At 34.2% G+C, this 17,021-nt stretch overlaps 1 protein-coding gene across 1 annotated transcript in view; it reads left to right on the top strand.

The window, feature by feature from the left end:
- The window catches only part of vps8 (VPS8 subunit of CORVET complex), a 151,753-nt gene that overhangs the window by 32,277 nt on the left and 102,455 nt on the right, over positions 1-17,021 (top strand). Inside the window, exons 8-13 of the mRNA XM_073842614.1 lie at positions 5,640-5,686; positions 8,755-8,977; positions 9,056-9,145; positions 12,378-12,429; positions 13,731-13,773; positions 13,853-13,925. Coding sequence (XP_073698715.1) covers positions 5,640-5,686; positions 8,755-8,977; positions 9,056-9,145; positions 12,378-12,429; positions 13,731-13,773; positions 13,853-13,925 — 528 coding nt within the window. The remainder of the gene's footprint in view (positions 1-5,639; positions 5,687-8,754; positions 8,978-9,055; positions 9,146-12,377; positions 12,430-13,730; positions 13,774-13,852; positions 13,926-17,021) is intronic.

Raw genomic sequence — 17,021 nt, 5'->3', positions numbered from 1 at the left:
AATTACACAAATGACAAGTGTAGATGGATACAACATAAAGTTACTAATAAAATCAATAATCATAGAATTCAGGTGCGGAGATTTAATAATAAATTGTAAAATAACTAGTGCTTCTGACTGCAGGTATTTATAGGACGCTGTCTCTTTAAGGCCAAATGCACGTACCTAATACCGGCACGCATCTCTTTCTCAGCTGTTTCACAGTTCGCTGAAGACATACGACTGTGTTTACCAGAATACCAAAAACGGGTATTTAAACAGAACTTTGTATGTACGTTTCCGTCCAAATAGAAGTTAAAGAGGAATCAATCTGTGTATATCGCGCCTCTCTCTCTCTCTCTCTCTCTTTCTCTCTGTGCGCGTGCTCGCTTCAGGTGTGTGTGTCAGCGGCAAAAAATAAAAAAATCAGCATGCGTGTTCCCTTTTTAAATTGTTTGAATTGGTAAATTGGCAAACATGTGCTAATTATAAACTTTTACTCTATGATGGTTAAACTTAACAGTTAATCCGCGAATCACATGCGTGCCGAACCGTGGGGGTTGGTCCGTTTCGCGAGATTCGACCATTTTGATTGGCTAATAGGTTTGTCACTCAAATGTCAGAGGCGGGGGAAAAAACCTCAGCCTCCTGAGGTTAGGTTATTGCGGGAGTTAAAACCTCAATATCGATGCGATAAAGGTTAATCGTGCAGCCCTATTGGCCACCACTGATGTCCACTATATGAAGAAAAGTCCTGGAATGTTGTCCTCAAAAACCTTAATTTCTTTTCCATGCATCTTGGATGACATGGGGGGAGTAAATTATCAGGAAATTTGTATTCTGGAAGTGAATTAATCATTCAAATCAAAACAGAATAATTGTCCTGTGTTTTTTTTTTTTTTTTTTTCTGGTGATGGAGGCTCTAAATGGAAAAAGGGATGGGGAAGTGGGAATTTACATTTATATTCAGTCATTTAATTGAATAGTGTGTATTTTTTTGCTATATTGAACAACCATAGTTTTGAACAAAAGTTCTGTGCATGCAAAGAGCAACATCTAGTGTCTTTGTTACCATAGCTACAATAAGAAGCTGTCAAAGTGCTTGTCAGACAAACTGATTGAGCATGGTTTCACAGTCTGTAATTGATGTTTCCTATTTTGACATCTGAAAGTATGTCAAAAAGCTATTGTTTTTCTTTTCTGCCATCTAGTCTCTCAGCACACTTTGTATCTTTTTATTTGCTTGGGAAGAAGATTTCAGTTCTGAAAGTTATCTTGTAAGTAAAGCAAATTAAGATATACACTTTATTGCCAAAAGTATTGGGACAACCCGTTCTAAGGAACAGGTTTGACTACTGTAGTCATTTCCATGGGTACAAATCCTAATGTTTAAGCATATAATGATATTCTAGGGGATTGTGTTTTTCTAATTTGATAGCAACAGCTTTGACAGGACCCTTTTCTATTCTAAGGCAAGGTTCAAAAAGAAATGATTAATTTGTTCAATGTGGAAGAACTTGACTGGTGTGCAGAAAGCAAAGTCCTAATCCCAGCTGAACATCACTGGAGTGACTTTGAATGCAGACTTTGAGCCAAAAACTCATCACCAAACAGCAGTGGGTATAGTCATTTTGGACACTTCCAAAACTGTTGCAACAGAGATGGAAATACAATTAATAAATGCATTACATGTAATTGTTCCCGTCTTTGTTGCCACAGTTTTGGAAGTGCCTTTTTCTGTTCTAAAGAAGGGGTGTCCCAATACTTTTGTCCATATAGTGTATGTACAAGTCATTGGTGTTTGGTGATGAATTTTGGCTCAAGGTCTGCATGGGTAAATAAAGTGGAAGTGAAACAGTCAGTTAATATCATTTAGTTAACTGATTTCCATTTTAATAATACCTAACAAAATATATAACAACGATTAAAAGTTTAGTTCACCCAAAAAATTAAAATTGGCCCACAATTTACTCACCCTCAAGGCATCCTAGGTGTATATGACTTCCAATTGGAGTTATATTAAACATTTTTTAGCTCTTCTATGCTTCATAATGTCAGTGGGCGAGTGTTTCTGTTCAAAAGTCCAAAAGAAGTCCAATAAAGCACATCCATCCATAATAAAAAGTGCTCCACAGAGCTTCAGAGGGTGAATAAAGGCCTCCTGTAGGGAATCTATGCCTTTTTGTAAGAAAAATATCCATATTTAAAACGTAATAATCACTTTTTGCGAAAACCAACAGTTGTTTACAGAAGCAGAAGAAGCAAAGTGTCCTTACTTTACCAAAGAAAAACCAGTCTCCTCTTGAATTATATCAAAATTCTCCAACATTTTTCTTTACAAATCCTCCTTTTGTACTTCTAATTCATGACCAGTGTTTTGTTTTGCTCTCTCTTCTCCTCTTCCGCATTCGTCAATTCACATACGTCATCCACTCGAAACGGCTTCTGTGTACAACAGCTAGTCAAGCTAGAGAAAAGTGATTATTACGTTTAAAAAATTTTCTTACAAAAAATGCGTTGATTCGCTACAAGAGGCCTTTATTCAAACCCTGGGGCCATGTGGAGCACTTTTTATTATGGGTGGGTGCATTTTATTGGACATCTTGTGGACTGTTGAACAAAAACACCCACCCACTGCCATTAGAAACTTGGAAGAGCCAGGACAATTTTTAATATAACTCCGATTGGATTCGACTGAAAGAAGACATATACACCTAGGATGCCTTGAGGGTGAGTAAATTATGGGTTAATTTTCATTTTTAGGTAAACTAACCCTTCAATGGAACCATTTTAAAGAAAAGGTATGTTTTGTTATAGCTTTTGGAGCAAGGGTGCCACCACCTTGCAATACCATAGCGTGTGACGTCATGATTATGGTTTGATTATGGTTTTCACCATAATTTGGATGAATATCAAAATTTTGATCAAAGTTTTGATATCCAAAATGTTGTTTTCATAACGCAAGGTGCAATGTGATGTAAACAAACAATGCTTTATACAATATCGATCATGGCATCTTATTGTTATGTCAGACCTTTCAGACATATTTGTATTACACTGGCTAGTTGGGGTTATGTAACACATTTTATGTTTTCCTGTGAGTACAAGTAGCTTACCTGCTGTTAACAGGATGCAAAAACTAGTCGCGTATCTGAATGATCGGGCTGCTGCTTCCTCAAGAAAGTTTATCATTCTCAGTTTTGTCAGTTCAAACATTAAAGTGTTTTAAACCATTCAAGCGCAAGACAGCATGAAAGAAATGTCATGCTCGTTTCAAAATCAAAATCGTTTCTGTATGCACACGTACAAAAAGCTGCAGCTTGGATGACAAGTGACTACTAAATTGAGTTCTCTTTAATGTCTTCTTGAGCAAATATACACAAAATTATGTCAGAATGGCATAAATATGGTTTCCGACCCACTCTTTACCCCAAACCAGCAGGTTCACAACTTATTTCACCTGTAAAGGTAGTACTGCTCAGTCCTCTCACCGTATTGGCTCAAATGCATAAGCAATTTGACTTTTTATGGGCTCAACAGTCATTTCAAGTTTGTTTTCCTTCATTTTAAAACAAGCATGTGATCAAAAAGTAAAGAAATGCTTGTTTTACTTCACTTGGCAACAGAGCAAACCGACCCTGTGACGTCACATGCGGTGGTATTGTAAAATAGTGGTTCCTTGCTTCAAAAGCTAACACAACTTTTTTTCTTTAAAATGGTTACATTAATCGTGTTAGTTATATATGTTTTATTTTAGTGGAAATCATTTGAATAAATATGTTATCTTGTGTATTAAAGATATTGTTGAATCACTATACTCATTTTTATAGAGTTATTTGGTAAGAAGATTGCATTTAAGAAAATATGCTACGCATTTAAAACATGCTTCCTTTATACATATATACTCACAGTCTTTGTTCACAAGCTTTACAGTCCTACTTCCTAGAGCTGCTATCATGCTGTCTCCACAGAGACTTTAATCCCTGTCATCACTTCCTGTTTTCTAGTAGAGTTCAGTTTCTCTCTCACACTTCAGGTGCTGCCTGAGTAACTGATAAGCTCTTATCACAGTAGGTTTGTTTTTAAATGCACATCCAGTTAATCAGCAGTGTTGTTTTTTTGTGTATGGTATTTGCTTGCAGCCTTTAAAATAATGCTGTTTATACAGGCTTGGATTTTAGTGTTGTGTGATATTTTGCTTAATGTTTGAGCTGTTTTTCAATCAAATATTAAGTTTCATAATTCAGTCTTAGACAGATGAGAAAATTAGATTTTAAAAATCAGTTTTCAAATTTGTCACTAATGCGTTATACTGTGTATAGTTTGTAGGATGTGTGAAGTTTGTATGTGCATTTTAAGGCTGCTGTGTTCAGTTTTTGTACTTTGATCAGGGAGCTTGCCAATAGCATGTGACAGACCTCTGCACTAGACAGACTAGCTGCCCATGTGCTTGATGCAAAATGCTTGCCTTTAAAATTATGCCTTGTATGGTCTACATTTGCGGTTGATTTTTGAAAGTGGAATTTTTGCTGACATTTGTAGACTGAAGGTTGGTTTTTGCATTTATCTTGTATTTAAAATGTTTAGCCTTCCATTGTGTTTTGTACTTGATGTTTTGTATTTATACAAATACCCACACTTGCTGTCTTTGCGCTTGACCACTTGTCTACTTACATTACGTATTTCCCGTGTTTTGGTCCAAGTGGTCATGAAGACCACAAGTGTGTGTAGAACTTTTCATTGCCTAATGGAAAACATTTATAGTGTTGTAAAAGTGCAAGTGTTGACAGCTTTATTTTGATTTTTAATACTATGCATTTTAAAATAAACTTCTAAATGTCTGTTCAGTAGTCCCTATAACAGACGACACGGTTTAAAAACAATTTAATATAACAAGTGATAAAAAACAATTGCAAATGTTGTACAAAATACAGATACTCATCTTTCCACCAATATAAATTGTAGAGCTCTATATGCTTTATTACGAAATTATATGCAATATCTAATTATTATTAATATTTAACTGAGATCTCTGCAAAAAGTCTCATTATTTATTTTCAGAATGTAATGGATAATGGGATACTCTTAGCCTTGAATACCGCTCCAAAATGTAGTTTTAATGTGCATTAAGGGCTTTGCGCCTTGGCATTTTAAAGAGATGGTTCTCTCAAAAATGAAAATTACCCCATGATTTACTCACCCTCAAGCCATCCTAGATGTATATGACTTTCTTCTTTCAGACAAATACAATCAGAGTTGCATTAAAAAAGGTCATGGCTCTTCCAAGCTTTATAACGGCGTTGAATGGATGTTGAGATTTTGAAGTCGAATAAAGTGAACCCATGTATGACAGTTAGCAGAAGCTAGAGATTACGGTTTATAAAATTTAAAAAAATTCCTATACAAATGCATCAATTTGCTTTAGAAGGCCTTTATTAATGCTCCAGAGCTGTGTGGAGCACTTTTTATGCACTTTATTGGACTCCAAAGTTTCAACAGCCATTCACTGCCATATAAAGCTTGGAAGAGCCAGGGCATTTTTACATATAACTCAGACTGTATTCATCTGAAAAAAAAAGAAAGTCATATACACCTAGGATGGATTGAGAATGAGTAAATGATGAGGTAATTTTAATTTCTCGGTGAACTATCTCTTTAAGACCTGGGACAGTCTTGTGCACTTCCTGTTGTGTACACAAGATCACAGGTGTGGGTATTTGAATGGGCCCAATGTTTTTATATTGAATGCAAAAATATCCACCCACTGTCGCTTTGGCCTTGGTTATGGAAGTTTTGGTAACACTTTATTTTAAGGATCAGGAATTAGACAGTAATTAATGACTAATAACTGCATTTGTAAATGACTAGTTACGGACTTGTATGCCATTACAAGCTATTTATAAGGCCTTTATCTTTGTCTTATAGACCCTTTATACTTGTTTCTGTCCAAACAGTGTATTAATTAGCTAAACATAAAACTAACTAATAGCTTGTACTGTGTGAATTACACACTTTATAAGTTCTCAATACACTATGTGAATGTGTAGCTTATGAGTATAAAATAAATATAGAATAGGCATTTCATCACAGACATTTCAATTAACAGAAAAACACTTTTACACAAAAGCAGTCTTTCTAGCAGTTGTTCCATACTAACAAATGATTTATAAATTAAATATTCTCTATTCCCTGATTTTATTAATAGCTAACAAGCACATTTCTCACTAATAAATTCAGTATTACTTCAGATTATGTTCCCTATTCTAAAGTAGAAAAGCGACATGAAAGTTTGTCTCATCTGTAGTTTGTTCTCTTGTTGAAACATCAAACAATAAAGACAGAATTCTTCACTGCAATCTTTCTTGTGTCTTTTCTACTTTAGAATAGGGAACATAATCTGAAGTAATACAACATTTATTAGTGAGAAATGTGCTTATTAGCTGTTAATAAGTTAAGTGAATGGGGAATATTTTGTTTATTAATCATTTATTAGTATGGAACAACTGCTAGAAGACTGCTTTTGTGTAACTGTTTTTCAGCTAATTTAAATGTCTGATGAAATTCCTATTCTATATTTATTTCATACTTATAAGCTACACATTCGCATAGTGTACTGAGAACTTATAAAGTTTGTAATTCGCACAATACAAGCTATTAGTTTATTTATTTTTAGCTAATTAGTATACTGTTAGGACAGAAACAAATATAAAGGGTCTATAAGAACAACATAAGACAACAGCCAATAAAGGCCTTATAAATAGCTTGTAATGGCATACAAGTCCATAACTAGTAATTTACAAATGCAGTTATTAGTCATTAATTACTGTCTAATTCCTGATCCTTAAAATAAAGTGTTACCGAAGTTTTTTCTCATTCACTTTGTTACTAGACGTTTAAAGAGTAAAGAGTTTTAAGACATGAACAAAATGAATGAGCTCAGATGAATCACAGCACTACTACGTTTAATTCCAAGCAAAAATCTTTAAAAATCTGAGAGCAATCTGAGAACAAAGACAAGAATGCACAATTATTCAGTTCATTCTTGTAACTGAATGAACTACTCAGTCCACTGTGAATCAATAATGGTGCAAAATATATAAAATATGCTCTCCAAATTATAAATTACTATTGATTGAAGTATAAAATGCTCATGAATTCATAAAATTGGAAAATATTTGAAGTTCACAACAAAAATGTAAATGTATACAAGTATATAAGTTAGGGCTGCAACAGCTAATCAGAAATAATCGGTAATGAAATTAATGGGCAGGGAATTTGATTGATTAATCACATCTGCGTCCTCTGCATTGAAAACATCGACCAGTCACTACCCTTTTTCCAGCAGTGAATAACACTTATGGACAAATCAGCTTTAAAAAATTGTGGAGGACACAGAGTGAGCTGCTAAAGAAAACGTACATGACTTAAATTGCCCTAAACATGAGAATGCTTTATATTAAGAGCTTGTAACAAACTCATAAGCGTATAGTTTAACATGGTTTACTGTCAGGCGATTTAATAGATTTGTGTTTTTTTAAAGCATTTAAGAAATGTTTTCTCCACCCACATTTTACAGTTACATCCAGGGCCTAAAATTAACTCACCAAGCGCCAAATGTGAGTAAACTGTAACAGTGTCAGTCGCCAGTTGGCGGGTAAATCTTTTACGTCTTTTACGTGCATCTAACAATGCAATGGAGTGAAAAAACAACAGCCAGTTTTTAAAGAGAATCACTGTTTTTGGCTAATAAAATAATCTTTTTCGAAGAAAAGATCATTGTAATTAGCTGTCTGAAAGGTTGCGTGTTCAGCTGTACACATATGCTGAGCAGCTTCAGACAGCACACCAGTAGCGCTTCAGTGGACGAAAACACACACAATTATGTCAAAATGCACGGTTGTGGCGAGTTACCTCGTAAACGCAGTCTTAAATGAGTTTTAAAAGCTTAAATGAGCATATAGAGTTGGGAGAAAATCGAAAATGTGTTAAATCCGCGTCATGTGCATCAGGTTTTAAAGAGACCGCGCTGATTTTAAAGTGAAACCTGCTGAAGTCTGTCATTGATGGACAAGATTATTGTAAATATGTTTAGTCATAGTAGTAGTTATAACTGCCTGTTTTTGCAAAAAGAGTTTCATGGCTGGTTAAAATCATTTTTGGCCAGTAAATGATCCTGGTTAAATCTTTATCTGTAAAAGTTAGAAAGTAATACGATTTAATGCAACTTAGGCTTGTCTTGACAGCTTCACAGACTGCACTGAATGGATGACTGAGCACTATAGGAGTTTTTTTTACGAGAGCAGTAACTGTAAAGGGCTACTGTAATAGAGGTATAAAAACTTTCTATATCCAGATTATCATTTCCCTATAAAGTTCTCTCAGTGCATTTGTTTTACTGCTGCACCACAAATGTCTGAGCACAGGAACAATAAACAATACTTGGATTTAAAAAAAAATCTAGTAATAATCTATTGCTAACAATAACCGTTGTTAATTAAAAAAAAAAAAAAAAAAAAAAAAATAGTTTAGCGCTGCATGAATCACATAGAGGGCAAGCAAGAAGCAAGAAGCTATGCAAATTTTGCATATCAATCCAAAATAACCCTGATTTAAAAAAAAAAAAAATCTACATAGGGAATTTGTCCACTTCTACACAAAATTCCTTATTCATGGGGGTTTGTATTGAAATGGCTGTATTTTCCCTACAAAATTTTGATGGGCAATTTCAAATGTGATTACCCATCTCATTTTTAAAACAATCTTTCTTCTGCTCAGGGACCTGCTATTTAACCAGATCTACCCTCGACTGGTGGAGAACTCTGTGGCCAGGGGTGTGTTTCTGGAGAGCCTAGAGCCTTACATTCTGAGCGAGCGGATTGGCTGTCTAACTGCTCCCGTCATGAGAGACCTCCTCAGCTATTTCCAGGAAAATGGGATGATGGATAGTGTGGAGGGATGCCTGGTCCATATGGACATCACCAATCTGGACATACAACAGGTGTGTATGTGCAAGCACATCATCTGTAAATGCAAGTCAACATATGTCTTCTTATAAACATGTTATGTTTGTTTGTAGGTGGTGCAGATGTGCTGGGATAACCAGCTGTATGACGCCATGATCTACGTTTTCAACAGTGGCATGAATGACTACATCAGCCCCATGGAGGTATGATAGTGTGTGTTCAATGTATTTTTTTTTGTCTTAAAATATGATTTAAGACTGAAATACACTACACAACTTCTCAAATCTACACTGTAAACAAAATCTGTAGAAATTACAGTATTACTGGCAGCTGGTTGCCAGTAACTTACTGTAGATTTAAATTTATGCTATTTACTGGCAACAGTTTGTTCAAAGTTAATTGAACATTAAACATTAACAAGTCTTTATCTTTACAGAATAAAACTAAAATAACAGCCTCATGCAAAGCATTCTGGGAACCAAAATCTGAAGGAAAAAAACAGAAAAAGGTTGATGAAGGTTTCTGGTTCCCAGAATGCTTTGCAGTAGGTTGTTATTTTATAGTTTTATTCTGTAAAGACAAAGACTTGTTAATGTTTAATGTTCATTTAACTTTGAACAAACTGTTGCCAGTAAATAACATAAATTAAAAATCTACAGTAAGTTACTGGCAACCAGCTGCAGAACTACAGCAATTTTTTTACAGTGTAAAGATTTTAAAACACTAGGCATTATACACTTGGTGACTTTGTAAACTGAACACATTCATTATTGTCAACAGAAGCTTGATGCATTAGAACAAACCTCAAACACAAAACTAAAAGTGCTTGCAAATCTCATTGGTTCTCGTGTAATCCAGGGTTTCCGCGGGGTCTTAAAAAGTCTAAAATTTAAAAATCAAAATTTTAGGCCTTAAAAAGTCTTAAATTCGCTGTTCTAGGTCTTAAATAATTTTACACAGGTCTTATTTTTCCGATGTCCATGTAACGCTACCTCTAATGCTCATTTAAATTCTCTTTTTGTTGTTTCCGTGGTGTTGTAGTTCTTTATTTCACTATTCCAAATATAATTTGCTGTATTTAAACTACAAATGAGACCAGCATGCAATAGCCAATCAGCTTTCTGTTATTGCCGCGAGTCTCTCTCGGATTGTACCGCAGAAGTAAAATGGATTTAACTTTTTAGCTATGGGGAAGTGCAAGTTTAGCGATACTTAGCTTGAAAAAAACTGAATATAGGGCTTGGCTAAGGCCAGTTGCTAACAACTAGATTTTTTTCTCCCTCTGTGGAAGTTACTGCGTCTTCAGAATCGCAGTAGCAGAATACAGGTCAAACTACCTTTTTCTGTATATAATGTTATCAATAATAATAAGAAATATAGGTCGAGCTAGCTGACCGCCAGCATTTGAGATACTTTTAAAATGTTTTTTTTTTTACTTGCCCGACCGAACAAACCGCCTGATTAAAACTGAAGTGACAAAAACAACTAGTGAAGCATCCAAAGGCAATAAAGATTCATATTTTAATACATTAAACGTAAACAGAAATTGATAATGGATAGTGTATTTCTGGTCTATTTGTGACATACTTTAAAACAAATGAATGTAACAGCACTCTAAAGAAACACACTGAGGTAAACATTTAAAATGTATAGTTTATTTATAACATGATATAGTTCAGTAATATACCAAGTGAGCTTTTTGCTAAAAATTCTCACAATTACAAATGTTACATTAATTTTAGCTCAATAAAAAAGTAGTTAGTCAAGTAGTTACTTACATATTAGACAATATGCAACATTAGCAGAAGCATTCTCCTAGCAACGTTCTGCTATGATTCAGCGTTTTGCTCGAAACAGTTGAAATAACTCGCTCATGAAGTGACTTACTGCCACCTGTTGGTAGTTTAGTGTGTTTAAAAGTATGCCTCCACACCCAACATTTCTAATGTATATATTTATAAATCAATAAATGTATTTAAAACATTAATCTCACTTTTAATTTTGCAGTGTAAATTATGTAATCTCACTGCTAACAGCCATTTAGAATTTATTGATAAATTCATAAAATAAATTTCAAAGGTAATGCATACATTTCAAAAGTAAAAAAAAAAAGGCATTTATAAAGGTAAATCAAATATGCAGATTTACGATGTAAAAGCTAATTTTTTTTTTTACATCAGATATTTCTAGTGGTACTTTTATGGGGATATTTTGTGTGGAATAGTATCTGCTGATATGAAAAGTTCACTGTATATAATCGTAGTAATAAATTTAATTTATGACAGCCATGAAATTGCGTTTACTTTTTACATTAAACACATTAAATATTACATATATGCATGTAATATAATATCTATTTCCATTACAGGTTTCGGTCTTAAATTTCATATAAGGTGGTATTAAAAAGGTCTTAAAAAGTCTTAAATTTCACTTGTTCATATCTGCAGAAACCCTGGTAATCACATTTTAGCTTCCGTTTTTCGTATTTGAAATAACCCTTTAAGTAAAGGATTATACATTATAATGTCAATATGATATGCCTTCTAAAATCAGCTCAAAATATACATTTTTCATCATACACTATAACTGGCCAAAATCTGCAGACTGGCACTGATGAGTAGCGCTGACTTACAGTCCAGACTGTAAATTGGGTCAAAAGCAGGGCAAAGTCATGCATTCCAGTTTTTAATTTCTTTTTTTTTTTCATTTATGCTCTGATGGTGTAGTTGCCACACAAAGCAGAAACCACTAAACTGAACCGGGTAAGCCTTTGGGGACACATCAAGGGTGTGTGTGCACATTTTTGATCCACACACGTGTGTTTTTCCCCATAAAGTGTTTTTTTTTTTTTTTTTGAGTGTGTCTTTCTCACCATTAAGCTAGAAAAAAAAGATGAAAGCCTTGTTGTCAGGGGAATCTTCTGAACCCCAGATGAAAGGCGACTGAGAAAGGGATTCATTTGTTTTATGGCCAAAATGTCACACATATACACACTGACCAAACACAAAAGCTCTCCTGTGGTGTGTGTTGTGCTGGATGGCGTGACCATGTCTTGCAGGTGCTGCTGTGAGTCTGGAGGGAGAGACTAGAGTGTTGTATACATCACATCTTTAGCTTGAACACAATATAAAAAACTCTTTTGACAGGCTTTAGGAGACTGTCTGAAGAGTTGAACTCAACATGAAATCAAAATTTCTCTTTTTATCCTTTTTCTTGGTCGTATCATAAACGGTCTTCCAGAGGGAGAAAAAAATATTTTATAGATAACATTTCTTTAATGGCTGATTGTTGTTAGAAAATAATTAAGCAGCTATAAAGCTGAAAGATGAAACGTTACAATTATTATTATTATTTCAAATTTATTCTGTTAGTAATGTTCATGTTCACTTGTCACAAATAATAAAAATAAACTGCTTCTTTTTCCGGTGTTTTCAGAAACTCTTTCAGGCAATTGGACCTCCTCTCCGTGAAGGAAAACCTCTCACAGGTAGAACAGAGAAACAGAAAACATAAAACAACACATCCCACTTACATCAAGATTCTCTGCTGAACTAGAGCAGCTGACAGGAGCTATCACAGAAAATGCCTTGTTTTTTTATTGTTTGTCATTAAAAAAAGGGTGCATTTGAAGTGAAATAAGACTGGAAATGTGATATGGCTTTTATCAAAAATTGTGTTTATTAACAAAACAAGCTTTAAGGGCTCTCTACAATTTTCCATCAAAATGTTACATCAAAAGTTCAGTAGTTTAATGTTTGAAAATGAAGGAATTTAGACAGCCTTAAATGTTAGTATTGCAGTTTTTACAGTTGTGATGTAAAATTCGATTATTTTATTTTTAAATATTAGTAATTTTTATTAAAAATTAATAAAAATAATCAATAAATCAAAATGACATATACTGTATCTACATTCATATACACTGCCGTTCAAATAGAAATTTATACACTACTATTCAAAACTTTGGGGTCAGTACAAAGTAATACTTTTATTCAGCAAAGATGTGGTAATTTGAAACAAAGTCATAGTAAAGAATCATGAAAAAAGTATCACAGGTTCTAAATATATATTAAGCAGTAACTTTTTCGAACATTCATAAATCAGTATATTAGAATGATTTCTGAATGATCATGTGACACTGAATACTGGAGTAATGATGCTGAAACTGTTGCTTTGCATCACAGAAATAAATTATTTTTTAAAGTATATTAAAATAGAAAACCAATATTTTAATTTGCAATAATATTTGAGTTTTTTTCTGTATTTTTGATTAAATAAATGCAGTCTTGATGAGCATAAGATACTTTTAAAAACATTTAAAAACATAAAAACAAAGATTTTGACCAAATTGTGAAGCCCTTCAAACACAGCAAACCTGAATTGTGTTTACAGTTGCATTTTAAATAACAATCTTAATTTTTATCCAAAAAATCAGTTTGATTTTCCCCCCAAATCTGCTAGAAGTTCTAAAAGATGAGTATGACTCATATATGATTTTTTTTTTAGATTTACCCAATAACCTTTATTTTGCATATTATCAAAAATAACGTTGAACTAGAGAAACTCAGCAAAGACCCTACTCACCCAACCCTAATTTCCCATACTATGTTGAAAATTGACAAAATCTGCTTAATAACACTGTTATTACTAGATAGTTAATAGACAATAACAGTGTAAATGTTCTAAATTTTTGACTGCTGAAGTAGAATGGTTTTATTTCTGAAATCTAGTCAGCTAATGCTAAACTAAAGGTCACAATCACGATTTCCCATTTGTTTCCTTCCACAGATGAGCATGTTGTGATGGGCAATAAACTGCTGGTGTACATCAGGTGAGGTGACTTTCTACATAAGTACTGCACTCATACATAGTTGCATGCTATAACACACCTGTTCTTTCTCCTCTGCCAGCTGTTGTTTGGCAGGACGGGCCTATCCATTAGGTGACATTCCTGAAGATCTGGTCCCTCAGGTGAAAAACCAGGTAAGTAGTCTAATTAAACCCAGATTGCAGAAAGAAAACGTGCATTGTTTGGTTAGCAGATGTACTGCTAATTTCTGCAGTCACATACTTATGTTCTATCACCGTAACACTCATGTCTGTTTTGCTTGTGTGGGGTCTATATAAGTCACACCACTCTCTCCCTCAGTTATATACAGCACAAGTGTGTGTGTATGTTTAGTATTCTACGCAGTTTGCTCTCAGCAGGGCTTTTAGAGGGATTTTTTCTTCGTTGCCCATCCAAAGTGCTCAAGTGATTTGTTCTGGGATGGACAACCTCCAGAGGAACTTAAATACGGACACAGATCGCACACACAACCTAAAGCTACACTCTTTGTCATGCAGACACATCAAGTGCTGTCACACTCTATAGTTTTGAGTGAAAAGCATGACAGACAGGGTTGTTTACCCCAATGACATGTAGAGATGATCTGTCCTGAAACAAGACAGAATTTTCTTGGATAAATCAAGGAGAGTGTGGAAGAATCCAGCTTTGGGTTTGAGAATAGGCTGCAGAATGCACACTGTAAGAAAACAATTTATAGAAAAACAAGAAAATGTACTGGTGGCTTTCTGCCAGGACATTATCCGATACGTTTATGGTCATTTACACTACAACACAATTCAATGAGTATTTTAAGTTAGGTAAAATACCTGTAAAAAATACACACATAAAATTTCTTAAACATTGAAAGCAATACATTGGGCCCCATTTTTACACACATTTTAGGAGTGTAGGATGCATTGAGAGGGTTATGCTACACATTGGATCCTAATATCCATGTTTACACCTGGTTAACTTGGTTATGTTCTTCTCCTGTGAAGACTAAAAGAGATGGTCTCAGATGTTTACACTTGTATCTTATTTAAAAAAGAAAGAAAGAAAGAAAGTTTTATATATACACTGTCGTTCAAAAGTTTGGGATCAGTAGGAGTTTTTTTTTAAAGAAGTTTCCTATGCTCATCAAGGCTCCAATTATTTGATCAAAAATCCAGAAAAAAATGTAATATTTTGAAATATTATTTTAATGTTAAATACCTGTTTTCTATGTGAATTTATTTTAAAATGTAATTTATTTCTATGATGTAAAGCTGAATTTTCAGCATCATAATCCCAGTCTTCAGTGCTGCTTGATGTGTCCAGATTCTTTAATGAATAAAAAAGTTAAAAAGAACAGCATTTATTTAAAATAGAAATCTTTTGTAACAATATAAACTACCATTTACCATTTTGTTGTGGTCAGTACATTTTTCTGTTTTCTTTTATTGAAATAAATGAACACTTTTATGCACCAATGAAGTGTTAAATTGCTAAAAATTGATAGCAAAGACTTATATTGTTAGAAAAGATTTTAGAAAATGCTGTCTTTTAAACTTTTTATTCATCAAAAAAGAATCATACTTTGCAAAACAATATTAAGCAGCACAACTGTTTCCAACATTGATATTAGAATCATTTCTGAAGACACTGAAGATTGGAGTAATGGCTGATGAAAATTCAGCTTTGCATCATAGGAATAAATTATGTTTTAAAATATATTAATTTATTGTTTTTCTTTTTATGCATTAAAAAAAAAACTTTAAACCATGTCAGTCAATACTGAACTTTGCGTCACAGGAATACATTCTGTTTTAAAATATAATAAAATAGAAAACCTTTATTTAAAAAAATAATTAATGTTTCTTTTTCTGTATTTTTTTCTCAAGTAAATGCAGCCTTAATGACAATATGATAAATCTTTAGAACATGAATAAATGTGTGTGTGTGTGTGTGTGTGTGTGTGTATATATGTATATATATATATATATATATATATATATATATATATATATATATTAGGGGTGGGCATAGATTAATTTTTTTAATCTAGATTAATCTAGATTAATCTAGGTGGCGCATTAGATCAGGCGCTCATCTCCTGTTTCCAAAATGCATCACAAACTGCTTGACAATTGCATTTACAACATAATTACCTATACACACTTGTGTAACCAAGTACTTCTGCGCAAAAGGCTGCACGACGTGCGTGTAGCCGTTAAATACACAGACGCGCACGGGCATGGATGTCTGCGTGCATAGTCTTCGATTAAACTGCGTTGCTTTTAGAAGCGTCAATTCAGTTGTTGCATGTAGTTTAATGTCTTTATTTCGGGATTATCAAAGTAAATTATAACTCAAACTTGAGATTTTACTGGGGCACAGCAGATTTTCACTGGGGCACGTGCCCCAGTAAAAAGGGTCTAGCAACGCACCTGCCCTGAAGCGGCTTCATAGCTGCATCCATGTTTGCACGTCTCATTTGATGTGGTAATTTCACAGAAATTGAAGACTCGTTCTCGCCCCCTACAGTGCAATTCGACTAGGTATACGTCATTCGCGCTAAAATATCCAGGTGAAAGTCATCATATCTTGCGTAGTTTAGACCCAGCTCCCAACCCAACTTTGAGAATAGATTAACGGCGATATTTATTTTATCGCCCGATAAGAGTCTCACGTTAACGCAGCACGTTAACGCCGATAACGGCCCACCACTAATATATATATATAAAATATATATATAAACCCTGCATCATCCATACTGAAAAAACAGACATTTTTCAGAGTGTGACAACGTATATATGTTTATAAATATATGCATGTTTAACAGTGTATAATGTATGTTTCACAGCAGGGAGTAAATCGTATTATCTTTTGGGCCCTAATGGGTCATGTTCAAAGAGACACATGTGCAGAGAAAGAATCCTGTTTCTCTTTGATCTCTCATTGCACTGTCACACATCCATAAATTCCCATGCAGTCACACACACACAGTGTCACATCTGCAGTTCCTGAAATAAAACCTCATCCCTGCTGTAAAACACAACATTGGCGTCGCAAAGATGAGCACCTCCAAATGATGCCCAATTACCTCTCTTTATCTATGTGAATGGGAGATAATGGCTAATCTTTTGGTCCGTGCTGCTCTCACACACACACTAGCAGGAAAGTGTACCACCTGGTCACCATGGCAACTAGTCAGCCCTGTACTGTACTCCAGTGATAATAGGTTGAATTTTGATTTAGTTATTGTGTAGAGG

The sequence above is a fragment of the Garra rufa genome, chromosome 6, assembly GCF_049309525.1.
Source record: "Garra rufa chromosome 6, GarRuf1.0, whole genome shotgun sequence".
NCBI classification, from domain to species: Eukaryota; Metazoa; Chordata; class Actinopteri; order Cypriniformes; family Cyprinidae; genus Garra; species Garra rufa.
Note: the sequence above shows the minus strand (reverse complement) of the source record. Positions and strands in the feature narration are given on the sequence as shown.